We start from the raw sequence: 14,757 nt of genomic DNA on the forward strand, positions 1-14,757 counted from the left end.
CTCCTTTCTTTTACAAATAAATCTAATAAAAGTTTTAATAATCACTAACAAATTATATCTTTTTCTCTACAAATATATTTTTTAATGTGCAGACATAGTGTGTGCCCTTTGCACTGGTCTATGTATAAAGAAGGGTTTGCTGTGAAAGACACACAAACGGATCTGATGAAAAAAGCATCAAGGAGAATCAGGGCCATTAGTTAGAAACGGCAGAGAAAATTTGAGAAAAGTCACAAAGAGAAGTAAAGAAAAAGCCTCACAAGGGAAGAAAACTCTAGAACTCAGAGAGTGTCTCTTGTCGAATCAGAACTCTTGATATGGCTTATACAAAAATAATACTGATGACAACTAGGACTCAATGCGGCCTTAATTACGGTTGCTTTAGATTTTGCAAAATCTGATTATAAAAAGTGATTATAGAACATAATCAAAATCAGCAAAAACTAATTTTTGGATGATAATGAATTTTAGCTTTTTGTTATCATTAAAAATTCTATATTCGAAATCCAAAAACAATCGAGAACATCACAAAAATCTATTTTTATCAAAATCTTTAATCAGTTAAAATAATCAAATCTAGAACAAGCGCAATATTTGTTGAGAGCAGGAGTCTTTTGTTTTAAAAGGAGTAGAAAGCTGCTACACGTTTGTTTCTCTAAATTAATCCATTTCGCATGTTAAGTGCTTTTTTTTTTATTATGGAACAAAATTATGGGATTATCAAATAAAGAATATATCAGCCTATTATCTAAAATATGAATTTTTTTCAACTTCAAATGGTCATGCTTTTGCATGTATGTTGGCTGATTGCTTATTGGATGAGTTATTTGCACATGTAAACCTTTTGATTATAACAAATGATAGCAAGGGTCTTAGTTCATCCCACAAACTCATGCTAGAGTTTTTAAACTCAAATCAGACCGATCGGTTTGAACGGTTAACTTAGGAATCAACTAGGTTTTCAGGTTTGAACTCCCTCAAAAAATTCATAGCAAAAACTCGGTCAAATCTGATTAAAAATTGAGTTGACCGCGGACCGGTAAAAATTGAGTTTTATTCGCTGTTTTGTTGCTGCCATTTTTTTTGTCCGATTATTGATTTGTCTTCTTTTTCACCAAGTTCCCATCATCCCTAAAGCCTTAACTTCATTTCCCCAACTAATTTTCCCAACAATCAATGACATATTTGAAATCGCAAGAGAAAATTTGCAATAAAATAGGAAGAAAGGAAGAAAAGTAATGGATCTTTAAATTTGTAGATGTCTTCTTCCAAGATTTATAGATCTACATGAAACGTAGTCAAAGAAGAAAAGAGCAAAAGAAAATGAAATAAAGGGAGAAGGAAGCCTATATAAAGAAAGGGAACAACAAAAATATGCAGAAATTATCAAAAAAGAAGAAAAGAAAAAATAAAAGGAAAAAGTGCAAAGAAAGTCCTGGAGCCATCGTGGCTATATTGATGACGATGATTGTTGGAGAAAACGAAGTCCAACAAGATACTGCGTCTTATGTTTAAAAGCTTTTCAATATTCTGCTTTCACCCTTGATGTTTTGAACAATTGTCAATAGAGTCAATAGACTACCAATATCTTCTTATAATTTCGTTGTGCAAATTTAACTTTTGTCTTTTAAAGACTGGTCATCTTTACAAAGATTTCCCAAATAAGCCTTAATTTTTAAGAAATTGTAAATCAAATTATAAACTTTTTTTATATTATATTTCTAACCTCAAATTGTACAATTTTGTGAAATGGAATATTTTTATTATTTATAAATTCACCAAATTTACCAAGTCGAGGGAAATTATTTTGTACTATTTTTATTTTTATATATAATTAAAATATATTTATGACATCATTATGATGTCATCTGGTTGAACCCCAACACAAACAATTGAACCCATTAATTCCTGATCCTCGAACTCGATCAAGTTACTATCCAGTTTGAGTTTGAAAACATTGGATCATGCCCCCGTGTTCGGTTGCTTGCATGGAATTGGAATGAAAGAATGGAATGGGTTGCAGGTAGTGCGTTATTTTACCAAGAAGATTGAATCAGTTGTTGTGCCTCTTAACAAATGAGGGTTTTGCCAACGTTAAGGATGCATCAAAAAATAAGCTAGCTCAGCCCTTGTGACTGCAAGCCATTAATTGGCATTAATTAAAGGGTCAATAACACTTTGTCCCCTTGAACCTATGGATGGTAACACTTTACCTACTTCAATTAATTGGCATTAATTGCCCTGGACCTATGGGTAATTAATTGGTATTACTTAAAGGGTTGATGACACTTTTGGCCCTCAAACGATTTATGTTTTCATACTTTTAATTTTGGCCTACCCATGGGTATATTTTTCTTTCCAAATTACTCCCAAGTTTCCTAATTTATCAACAGTCAAATTTGATATTGTATTCATTATAATAAGCTGCTGTTGCATGCTATCCTATTGGATTATTATATAAATCAAATTTAAAAAAATCCCTTAACTGCCATCTTATCCCCACTCTTTTCATTACCATGTGGGTGCATTCATTGTGACTACTACTATTTTTTTATTTGATATAATTTTTAAAAAATATATGTAACATTAATAACAATTGCAATTATCACTCCTGTGAATATTTAGCAAAAAATAACAACCTCAATTATTAGTCATTTTTTCACATTTGATATTATGCAAAATCTAAATCAATAACCATGGTTTTTTTTTTTTTTTTGCAAACAATCTGCAACATGTGACAAATAAAACGTCAAGCAAATTGACATAACAGAATCATAATTTTACTACAATCATAAAAAATTGCCAAGAAAGGGTTACATTACTTTATCACAATAAAATACCATTTTATGAATTTTAAATTACAGTATATACATACATATTAGTGTTATAATACATTATATATAAGGTGGGGTAGGGTGCATGTGGAGTCTTATTTAAACTGATGCTAAATTGTATACAAGTCTGCACAATAAGTTAATCAAACTGCTATCCAACATCATATCACATAGTAGCAGAATATTTTGATGAATATATAATAAAAAAAAATGCAACAAGATAAAAGTTGTCCATTGATAAAATAGGAAGGTAATTTGGGAAGAAAAATATGCATATGAGGTTGGCAAATTTCTGTCAAGCCCATATAGCTGGCTTTCATCTGGCTCTAATGCCCAATGTTTTCTATGCCCAAATTCTTAAGCATAGAAATTAATTGAATTGAAAGGTTCTAACTTCTAATAATCTTTTATTTCTTCCAAGACAATAAAATAAATTAAACAAGCCTTTGTCTACCTTTTTGGCTTTGAAATTAGATTAAAGTTAAATTGCACCTAGTGCCCAATTTATTGCCTTTTAAAGGCATAAAAATCAAACTATGTTAAATGGCTCTAATGACCAACTTTTGCTTTATGGCACTAGATTAAATAAAATTAATAAGGCTCTAGTCCATTTCCCAATCTTGCCTTTTAACCATTACAACCAATTTAATCCAAATGACTCCAACGCTCAAATTTTTGCCTTTTTAAGCAATAAAATTAAATCCCTTAAAACGGTCTTATTATCCGTTTTTGCCTTGTTGGCCGGGGAATTGAATGGAATAAAAGGCCCTAATACATAATTTTGCTAATTAGAACATTGAAAATAAATTGGATTTAAATATCTCTAATTATCTCAAAATTAAGTGCAATGGCTTTAGTAACCACAATTTTGCTGATTTAGGCTTGGAAATAAATCAAAGTGGTTTTGGCGCCAATTTATGTCACTAAAATTAAAATTAATATTCATTAAAATTAAACGACCTTAGTGCCCGATTTTACTAAATTACTCTTGCAGCAATTGTGGACCGTAGGGTCTCATTCATTTCTTTTAGGGAAAATAGCCAATTTCATCCCTAAAATTTTCACTAGTGTTGATTTAGTCCCGTGATAATACCCCTATTTAATTAGTCAATTAGGAGCCAGATCAGTTTCAAGTAGTGGTGCTACCGCGAAGGTCCTTAATTGGAACTGTGAAATAAGTTCAAGTATCAAATTAGTCAGAAATAAAAGTTTGAGACTAAATCGGCACTATCAAAAAATTTAGGGACGAAATTAGCCATTTTTCCTTTCTTTTGTGGCCTATAAATTAAAGTTAACCTTAGGGACCAAATGATGCCAACCACGGCATTTAAATTATTTTGGTCGTCGTACCTAAGAATTATTGCCTTTGAAGGTGCAAAGAAAAAACAAAATTACATTTATAAAGGAACTTCATAAGATTTGAGCCTGTAAGAGTATACAGGCAGCCTAAGTACTATATTTAGATGCAACCCCAAAAGCAGATCTAAGCGTAATTCCCCTTTTAATAGTACTCCATATTTATTTATCGAGTTTGGGAAGTGTAAACCATTAATTTACAACTAGAATCAAAATGTGTTTCTCTTAATTAGTTAAGTGAAAGTAGTTAATAGATTTAATATTCAGAATGGGTCCCACTCACAAAAAATAAAACTCTTGTGACTAAATCATACGAGTGAAATTAAGTTGGGTGGGAATTTAATTCATTTATTCTGCATGCTTTAATTTCTCATTTGACTTATTGTATCATCAGTCTATTAAAAATGAAATTGGCTAATTTGTGTTGCATTTCTGATTGTTGGAAACAACTTAAATTTGTCAACACAAATAGAAGTAAAATCCTCCATTTTTACGTCCTCAATATCACAATTATAAAACAAGAAAAATATCCTATATCTGATGAATGATTTATTTGCTATTTAGGAACAAAAAATATAATTGAAAAATTAATTCGCACACATTTTGTACAATAACCAATTAAGCATACTTTTTTTCCTTTTTCCCAACTAATCAAGAGGGCTTTTTATCATTATATGATGACAAACTATGAATTATTTAGCTACATAATCATTTAGGATTTCAATGAATTTCGTACATTACATACTTTGTGTAGAAGAGAGGGAAAGAAACAAAAGAGTTGGATAATAGTAGAACAACAAATATAAGCAAAACAAGTAAATGCTAGACCAAGATATATCAACCTAGTTATAGAGGTGGAGAGTTGGCTTTAGAAGGATGATCAGTACCATGATGAGGGTGAGGTTTTGGTGGACATGGATTTAGTGGATCAGGTTTTGGTGGACATGGCTCCGGTGGATGGTGGACATGGGTTCGGTGGATGGGATTTTGGTGGAAATGGCTCTGGTGGATAGGGTTTTGGTGGAAATGGCTCCGGTGGATGAGGTAATTTTGGTGGAAATGGCTCGGGTGGATGGGGTTTTGGTGGATAGGGTTTTGGTGGAAATGGCTTGGGTGGATACGGTTTTGGTGGCTTTGGTGGAAAAGGAAAAGGTGGCTTTGGCGGAAATGGAAAGGGCGGTAACGGCTGAGCATACCCACACATCCCATAGAAGCAAAAGCTTCCAAATGGACATCTATGTTCACAACTCCCACAATGGAAAGGGTTGATATTTGTGTTAATGCAGATGCCTCTGCAACATTGCCAAGTAAATGGGCATCTGATTCCACAGAATCCACAGTTCTCAACATCAGAAGTGACATCCACGCAGCGATTTCGACAACATAGTCTCTTTATTCTTGGTGGAAATTCCCCTGGTGGATTGCAGATCCAAGGCCTATCCCAGCATCCAACGCGTCGAGGGTTCACTACTTTCTTAAGCCAAGGGGATGAGGAATGAGAGAAATTTGTGGTATTTTGTTGCAACCCTTTTGGTATTGGGGTTGTTCCATCAACTACCCATGTACAACACACCAGTAATAGTAAAAGTTCTACCAAAACCAGTGTATCTGTCTTAGTGACATAGAAAAGTTGCATCATTTTTCATCCATATCGATGGAAAACAGTAAGTTCATGTAGTATAAATAGATGAAATGAATTTGATCATTGTTCTTGCTGTTAGGAAGGTTCATGTTTTTCTCACAAAGGTAACTTCAAGGGACTTGTGTAGGTGGTAAGTTTAGCATGCTAGATTTACTATATGCATGATAAAATTGAAGCCCATACATTGTGTAATGCATGAAAGACTTTAAAAGACTAACTTTCGGCATCTTTATTTGTTTTTTTTATCAGTTATTTAGTGAGCTTTGATTTGCTTTTACCCTCTTATCTTGTTCTAGTACTATCCAAAGCTAATAACAACACTAAGATAGAATTTGCAAAGATTATGAATTGTATACTTTGTGTAGTGCAATCCTATATATAAATTCAACTACTGACTGAAGTTGTTATTGGCTAGGAACACCTTTTAAATTTTTAGCATAATTGGATGATTGAAAAGATTCATGAACTTTATCATTATCTTATGATTTTTTATGCAAACAGTTATTAGCATTTACCTCTTAGTCAGTAAACGAATGACTAAATTAGTTTTGATCGGAATATTTTTTTTTTATTGTTACTTGCTTTGGAACATTAGATATAGAATATTTTTCATGAATTCTAACTTTTATTCATACACTAGCTTTTAGAGGATATAATATTATCTAGTTGCTCAACTCAATATACAGAAAAGTTTTGACTAAATGTCAACCAGACTATCACTCTTAACATTCATCCCACCCTTCCCTGCTAGAAAATAAATTTTTAAATAAAAAATTATCTTTTTCCAAAGCTAATATAATTTTCAAAAAGGGCCCAAAGGCCTTTGGTTAACAGGAGTCTTAAGTTTTAGTTTTTAGAAAATTGAAGTCAAATTGGAGAAACGTTTAAGTACATGAAGGGATAATAAGAGTAGTGGATTTTATGGTAAAGTATATGGACTAAATGGTGCCCCTTGGCCGGTCTTTATTAAAAAAGAAGGGATTAAATCCATACCTCTTCGTACTAAATGCACGCCTCATGTACTTATTAGACAACAATACCCTCATCTATTAAGTTTGTTTAATTTTCTAATAATTCCAAATAACATATGTTGACAAAGCAAAAAGGGGAAAAATGTTTCCATTTAGAAGAGAATATTTTCAAATTTTTTTTACAAGCACTTAAGAATATTAATTTTTAATTTAAAGTTTAATTTAGCAATCGAAAATTTTCAATTATAATTGAGCATGTAAATTCAAATTTTCATTTAGCAATCGAGATTAATTTGACACACATTACTTACAAAAAAAAAAAAAAAAAGCACTTTCACATTGGTATGAATATGGGTTGGATGGTAAGGTGAAAAAGGTTGTAACTAAGAGATTTTGGATTCAAGTTCCCTCAATTGCAAAAAAAATAAAAATAAAAAAAATTAAGGTATGAATAAAAATCATGAGAGAGAAAGTTGGTTACATACTAATAACTTCCTTGTGATTTTTTCTTTTTCTTTTTTTTTTATCAATTGTCAATTCCTACTTTTACTTTTACACCTACTCTAACCTATACTAGGAAAAATCCCAACTAGGCCAAGGAGAACTAGAGGGAGAAGATCCCATCTCTAAATCAAAAGGACATACTACTACATACTCTTTGAGTTTACTGCATGTTCAGGGATTTAACCACAGATCTACAGTTAAACCTACACTTTCTGTTTCACCTAATGCACTTTATACTTGTGATTAGTGAATCCGAAAGTTACTTTCTTCTAATTCTGAAAACTGCACCTTTTGGTTTTGAAACTATTGAAATGTCTTTTTTTTTTTTTTTTTTGGGTTATATACAAAGCAAAGGATTAATTACACTTTAGGTCATCAAACTATTTAAAAGTTTCATCCAACGAACTATACTTCTTTTCTTGTGCCACCCTACTCACTGAACTTCTCAAAATAATCCAACTAGACCACTATATCTTTTTTTCGTGTCACCCATTTATTGAACTTCTAAAACTAGTCCAACTGAACCATTTCGTCTGTTATTCCTATCAAGTTGGACAGGGCAAATTTCATGATATGCACTCCTATTTTCCAAGGAGAATTATGTCTTTTCCTATGAAAATCCTCTCCCAATCTTTTAATTCTTCACTCCTGCTTCCAGGGAGATTTATGTCTTTTCCTATGAAAATCCTCCCGCAATCTTTCATTCTTCTTCTAGCTAACAGTGAAGTAGGATTTTTTACCCGCAAATGTTTAGAGTTTCCCAGCTACAACCCAAATATAATAAACAAAGAAACTTTGAGAAGAGACGTAAATCTCCCTATGAAATTTGAAAACTTTGGAGGCAAATAATCCCGCTTCACTATTAGGAGAAAGGAAGAACTAGTCAATTGGTGGGGAGGGGATTCACGGGAAAAGACATAAATCTCCCTGATAAATAGGAGTGCATCTCTAGTAAAGTTTGTATTGTCTAACCTAGCAGTAAGACAATGTGTGTATATGTGTGTGTGAGCGCGTGTGCGTGATGGCTCAAATGGAGTATTTCCAGAAGTTCAATAAGTTGTGTGACATTTTAAAAAAAAAAACCATAGTGAGATGAAAAAAAACTTTTAAAAAGTTTAGTGACCTACAGTGTTCCCTTTCCTAGAGCAAATTATCGAAGGGAAAATGCCAGTTTTCATCCCTAAACTTTGAGGTAAGGACACATTTCGTCCCTCAACTTTTGGGCTCAACACATTTGATGTCTGAATTAATAATTTTTGACCAATGTTATCCTTAAACGGCTATTTTGCCAATTTCCCAACGGACCGTTAAGTATTCTTTTTTTCTTTGTCTGAACAAAAACAAAATCAGGTAAGTATCCAGCTGTCTCCACTTTCCCTTGTACGAAACCAACCTGAACTTGATTTGCTCTCTTCTAACCCTTTTCTTTCACTTCGGCAACAACCAAATCGCATTCCTCCAAGACTAAAGAAGATCGAAGAAGCTGACCTGCTGCCCTGTGATTAAGTTAGAAAGTGGAGAAATATGTCGGTGCGAAAGAAAGATTTGGAAAATCATGCACCCCTAAATTATGGTAAGCTGTCCAGGTTTAGTATTTGTTAATTAAAGCTTTAATGATGAAAAGTTTGACCTTTATTGGCATTGCATGTAGATGTGGTCTGTTTATGATGTTTTATTGACTTCGTTTGGGTCCAGCGACAAAGTTTGACATATGGGTCATTTTCCGTTGTTTTGTGGATGTAATCTTGTGGTCCCTTTGGATGGTTATGTTATAATAAAAAGTATGATTCTGTTAAACTTGTGGTCCCTTTTATTGACTTCGTTTGGGTCCAGATACTGGCATTTTCCCTTTTTTTTTTGAATATGATACATATGGGCCATTTTTCCCTGTTTTGTAGATGTAATCTTGTTAATGTTTGATCGACATTGTTTGAAAAGTTTAATTTTTTTAATGGTTAGAACATATGGTTTATCCGATTCTGTTAGAATATGAAAGTTGTGGTTTGTTTACTTATTCAGTATTTGATATATACAATTTTTTTTAATTATCAGAACAAGGTAGCTCACTGATTACACTAAGATGTCACTGTGGGGGGCTGATTTTTTACACTCCTCAACCACATTATAAAGGTGGAGATGTATGTGTCCTTGATTACGTTGAGAGTATAGGTTTGAGTATTTTTGAAGTGGATAGATTGATTGAGGCTGCTGGTGTCTTTGGTCACAAAGTGTACTATGGTTGGGAGAACAATAGCTTTAAAAGGATAGACAATAGTAGAGAATTAAATGGATATATTCAGAGGACTACTGGTTCAATTAGGGAAATTATCTTGTACCTTGAAGTCTCATTCCATGAAATTCTGGTTCACCAATTTGGCTATGATCCTTATGAGGTTGATGAGAATGAAAAAAGTCCTAGTAATGGTAAAGATAAAACTGCAAATGATGACCATGAAAGGGGAGGGAATGATAACAATGAAGCTGATTCATCCAGTGAGTCTTTCTTTTCAGCGTTAGATTCTGATTATAATCAAAGTGAAGAAGATGATGCTGATTTCGATGGTAACATAGATAAAAATGCTGAATGGTTAGGTGTAGAGCACTATAAGGAATTGCAAACTAATTCGGCAAAACAAGGACAGGTTGAGGCTGATTTGGTTCAACCTGAAGATGATGATGTAGCCCCTGATTCTGAATCAGATTTTGAGAGTGTACATGGGTCTGATGATGAAAATGGTAGTAATAAGTTTGTTGTGTTCAATCCCAAGCACATGGATAATCCAAAATTGGAATTAAAGATGTATTTTAGTACCATCAAAGAGTGCAAGTTAGCTATTACGAACTACAGTGTGAGACAGGGGAGGCCTTGTAAATTTGTGAAGCAGGATTTGGTTAGATTGAGGGCAAAATGCAGAAATAAAGGCTGTAATTGGCAGATCTATGCTAAAAAATTGAGTGGGGAAGGAAGTGTGCAAATTAGGACATTTGAGGACATTCACAACTGTGGCTTTACTTATGAAAATCCACTTGTAAATTCTGGATGGGTTGGTAGAAAGTATTGTGAGGAGTTTAGATCCAATCCTAAGGTAGATATGGAGCATTTTAGAAAAACAGTGATGAAGGAAAACAAATGCTCCTTCTCAAAAAAACAAACATATAGGGCTAGAAAAAAGGCTTTGGACATTATTCATGGTAGTGAAAGTGACCAATACAGCAAGTTAGGAGCCTACATGCATGAAATTCAGAAATCTAATCCTGGTAGCTCTATCATATTAAAGACTGTGGATGGCACTCCAAAAGGGCAGCAAAGGTTCCAAAGACTTTATATGTGTTTTCATGGAGTGAAACAAGGCTTTTTAGGTGGGTGTAAGCCATTGATTGGGGTAGATGGCACATTTTTGAAAGGAACAGTAGGGGGGATTCTATTGATTGCTGTTGGACTAGATGCTAATAATAGCATTTTTCCAGTTGCATATGCTGCAGTTGAGGGTGAAAACAAGGAATCCTGGACATGGTTCTTCAAGTTGCTTAAAGAGGATTTGAAAATTGAGAGAGATTATGAATGGACTATCATGAGTGACAAGCAAAAGGGACTAATTCAAGCTTGTAGTAATGTTTTTCCAAATGCAGCCCATAGGTTCTGTGTAAAGCACTTACACAACAACTTTTCTACTTCTGGGTTCAAAGGTGAAGCTCTAAGGAGAGCATTGTGGGCTGCTGCAAAGGCAACTACACCAGCAGAATTTGGCAGGAAAATGGAAGACATGGCAGCAATTGACTTGGATGCTGCCAAATGGTTTGATGATAAACCACCATGTCAATGGAGCAGAGCATACTTTAGCACCCATTCGAAGTGTGATGTCCTATTGAATAATATTTGTGAGTGTTTCAACGGTAAAATTTTGGATGCTAGAGAGAAGCCAATCATTGAAATGCTGGAAATACTAAGGTTGTATATGATGCAAAGAATGCAGCAGAATAGAGACATTGCTAGACAGAAATGGAAAGAGTCTCTGTATTTTCCTAGAATCATTGAGATAGTACAAAAAAGAATGGATAAGGCAACACAGTGTTTTCCTTTCAAGTCAAATGATGACTTGTATGAAGTTTCCAACTCATATGGTGATCATTATGCTGTGAATATTAAAGAGCACACTTGTTCATGTAGGAGATGGGAGCTGACAGGAATTCCTTGTCCCCATGCAATTGCTGCACTTTGGTTAGCTAAGAAGGATCCCATGTTATATCTATCCAACTGGTATACAGTTGAGACATACCTAAAATGCTATGAAGGAGCTATTTGTCCAATGAATGGGGAAGGAAATTGGGAGAAGACTGATGTTGATGGTCCAAAACCCCCTTTATATGGTAAAACAGCTGGAAGACCTAAAAAACAAAGGAGAAGGACTGCTGATGAGGACCAGCAAGAAAAGGAAAAAAAGTCCAAGAAAATGAGTAGAGTGGGGCAGGTAATAAGATGCAAATACTGTCTGCAAAAAGGTCACAACGTGAGATCTTGTAAGCTCAAAAAGGCTGAAAACAATGCCTCAGGATCTGGTATACAGAGCAATGAAGCTGCCAATAATGCAAGATCTGATGAAGTTGACAGTGGAGACTGCAATGAAGCTAATTGCACTGAGGTTCTGGTTACATGTACTCCCCAAATATTTGACAAGAATCCAAATAATAAGTCTGCCAAAAGAACAGTAAGCCTTTCATTACAACTTTTTTTATGTTACAGTTTCATTTTCTCACATTCTATTCAATATGTTATGAAAATTGAGTCACTGACTGATGTTTTCCTTTCTTTTGCAGAAAAGACCACATGCAAAAAGTAGAGTTCAAGATGGGTCAATGCATGATGCAACAGAGTTTGCAAATTCAACTGTGAGTTTGGTACATGTTTACCACAGCAACAAAGTTTATCTTATCATAGTATTTTCTAATTATTTATTTGGATGGTGTAGGGGACTAATCATTTGGAAGATGTTCCTATTACAAGTTCTGTCCCAGCGTCTCCTAATTTATATGAAGTTTTCGGTCTAAAAAGATCTCAAGTGAAATACAGCCAACCACTACATTCAAGAAAAGAGCAAGAGAAAGTGCAGATGCCTGTCAAAGCCAAATCTGTCCACATGGAAGTTGCTGCTGCTGCTACTGCTGCTACCAAACGAGTTGCTGGTTCTTCAAGAATGAAGGGGAAAAACAAACTACTATAAATGTTCATAGTAGATGCCTTGCATGGATCTTTTATTTTGATGTAGATTATGGACTGAAGTTAACAGTAGGAATGGTCCTTTTTTTATGCTAATATCTTATTTTGGTGGTGGTCACCTTTTTGTTTATGGTGGTGGTCACCTTTTTGTTTATGGTGGTGATCCTTTCTCTCGTTTAAGGATCAGATATTGCCATTTTTACTTTTTCATCAGCTGAAAAAACTGACAAAATGTTGAGAGTATATTTTGAGTATTTACTCACTTTAATTATGTGTTTGGAGTATTTTGAATATTTTGAGGATCAGATATTGCCATTTTTGTCATGTTTGGTTTTGCGTATATATTGATATAAATTAATGGTCTATAACTTAATTACACATTTTCTTAATAGTAATTTTTCTCCCTTTTGAGATATGAGATTCATGTTTTCTTGCTTTCTCTTGTTCAAGGGCTTTTAATCAAGAGCCCTTGATTTAGTGATGACAAATTCTACAGGTCAAACGTATTGAACTTGAGAAACTAAGTAATATAATATGGAAGAAAAGAAAAACTCTAGTACCCCAAGTAAATGACAAAACGTTAACTCATTACATATAGTGGTTAAGTTTAAGACTAAATGTACATAATGATACACAGATAATAAATAACCTTCACATTCTAGTGTCATAATTAGTGGCTGTTGAAACCAACAACATTCACTCTTGAGCTTGGATGCTTTTCTTTGGCTTTATCTCTTCGCACACACACACACAAGGAGCAAGCAGTCCTACAGGATCATCTTCATCTAGTCGTGCCATCATTCTGCTCAGGATTATCTTCGTCAAGAAATCTACAAAAAAACTACAAAAGCCTCATCATAATCATCTCATTCTGTTTTATCATCCTTGTTTCTCTGATCATAAGCACCATAATCTTATTCCATCCAATGCTAGTTCTACTGCTGCTAATCCAATCAAAAACAGTACAAAAACCAAAATGAACAGATTTAGCAGCTCCAATTCAATAACTCACTCCAAGCTTAGCACTAACTTTCGCTCCATTGCATGTCCAGTCTTTTTCATAATAATAGACATAATCAGCAGCATAGCCAATAGTATGATGATGCCAATCAATATTTTTTCTCTTCTACGGCTTTTTGCAATTGTTTCTTCCATCCGATTCACCCTTCTTAACAAACCCGGTATAATCATCCTTCCTCTTGTACAAATTGGTTCATCATGCCATTCAAAATATTTACACCTATCAGGTCTCTACAAATATAAACCTATTCAGAAACATCAGCAAAGCACAATTAATTTGGGCCAAAAGAGTAATAAAAATAAAAAAATAAAAATTTTCTTACAGGCCATCTTGAACAACCATAGAACCGTCTCCCAGGATTATCATCCCGCCATGATGTTGCCATTTTTGCCCGCAATCCACAGCCACAGAGCCGGGTGTTGCTGTTTGATGTTGATGATGATGACGACTCAAGACTTCTCGATCTCATTTTATGGAAATGCAGCCACAACGCTGGCTGTTGCCTTATGCTAGTTTCTTCTCGATTTGGAAGAGGGGGTTTACTCTCGGAGAAATTTGCAAACAAAGCTTAGTCTTGGAGGAATGCGATTTGGTTGTTGCCGAAGTGAAAGAAAAGGGTTAGAAGAGAGCATATCAAGTTCAGGTTGGTTTCGTACAAGGGAAAGTGGAGACAGGTGGATACTTACCTGATTTTGTTTTTGTTCAGACAAAGAAAAAAAGAATACTTAACGGTCCGTTGGGAAATTGGCAAAATAGCCGTTTAAGGATAACATTGGTCAAAAATTATTAATTCAGACATCAAATGTGTTGAGCCCAAAAGTTGAGGGACGAAATGTGTCCTTACCCCAAAGTTTAGGGATGAAAACTGGCATTTTCCCAATTATCGAAATAGCTACTATACTTTCAATTTTGTATATTTTTTGTCCTCCAACTATAAAATCCCCACTTACCTAGTGAACTCAATAAAATGTTCATTTCCGGTCGTCCTATCTATTTCCACTGTTAAGTCTGACAAACCGAACTGAGAACATGCGTGACGTAAAAGCGCAAACTGAACAGCAGATTTGTTTGCATTGCCCCTTGTGGATTGAATAGCGAGTCTATCAAAATTTAGTGGGTGAAAGACACATTTCTGTAAATTTTCTTCTCCTTCACACCACAAAATGACACCTACCTTCTTGTAGACACCAATCTTCGAAAGGCAATTTTTTAAG

At 34.3% G+C, this 14,757-nt stretch overlaps 1 protein-coding gene and 1 long non-coding RNA gene across 3 annotated transcripts; one reads left to right on the forward strand and one right to left on the reverse strand.

Moving 5' to 3' along the window:
• Nucleotides 1-8,653: 8,653 nt before the first annotated feature.
• On the forward strand, nt 8,654-12,754 carry LOC140037663 (uncharacterized). Its single transcript, XM_072082442.1, has 4 exons — nt 8,654-8,880; nt 9,360-12,013; nt 12,123-12,194; nt 12,275-12,754. Exons 1-4 carry the CDS (start codon nt 8,832-8,834, stop codon nt 12,524-12,526), a joined length of 3,027 nt encoding a protein of 1,008 aa, XP_071938543.1. The 5' UTR covers nt 8,654-8,831; the 3' UTR covers nt 12,527-12,754.
• A 303-nt stretch (nt 12,755-13,057) lies between these two features.
• Nucleotides 13,058-14,224, reverse strand: LOC140038076 (uncharacterized). 2 transcript variants are annotated; one of them, XR_011841887.1, is made up of 2 exons: nt 13,866-14,224; nt 13,058-13,773 (listed from the first exon to the last, which is right to left on the reverse strand). It is a non-coding gene; the product is annotated as an uncharacterized lncRNA (long non-coding RNA). The 2 variants fall into 2 exon arrangements; XR_011841886.1 differs by having other exon boundaries at nt 13,058-13,787.
• Nucleotides 14,225-14,757: the final 533 nt, after the last annotated feature.

This window comes from Coffea arabica, chromosome 3c, assembly GCF_036785885.1.
Source record: "Coffea arabica cultivar ET-39 chromosome 3c, Coffea Arabica ET-39 HiFi, whole genome shotgun sequence".
Classification (NCBI taxonomy): Eukaryota; Viridiplantae; Streptophyta; class Magnoliopsida; order Gentianales; family Rubiaceae; genus Coffea; species Coffea arabica.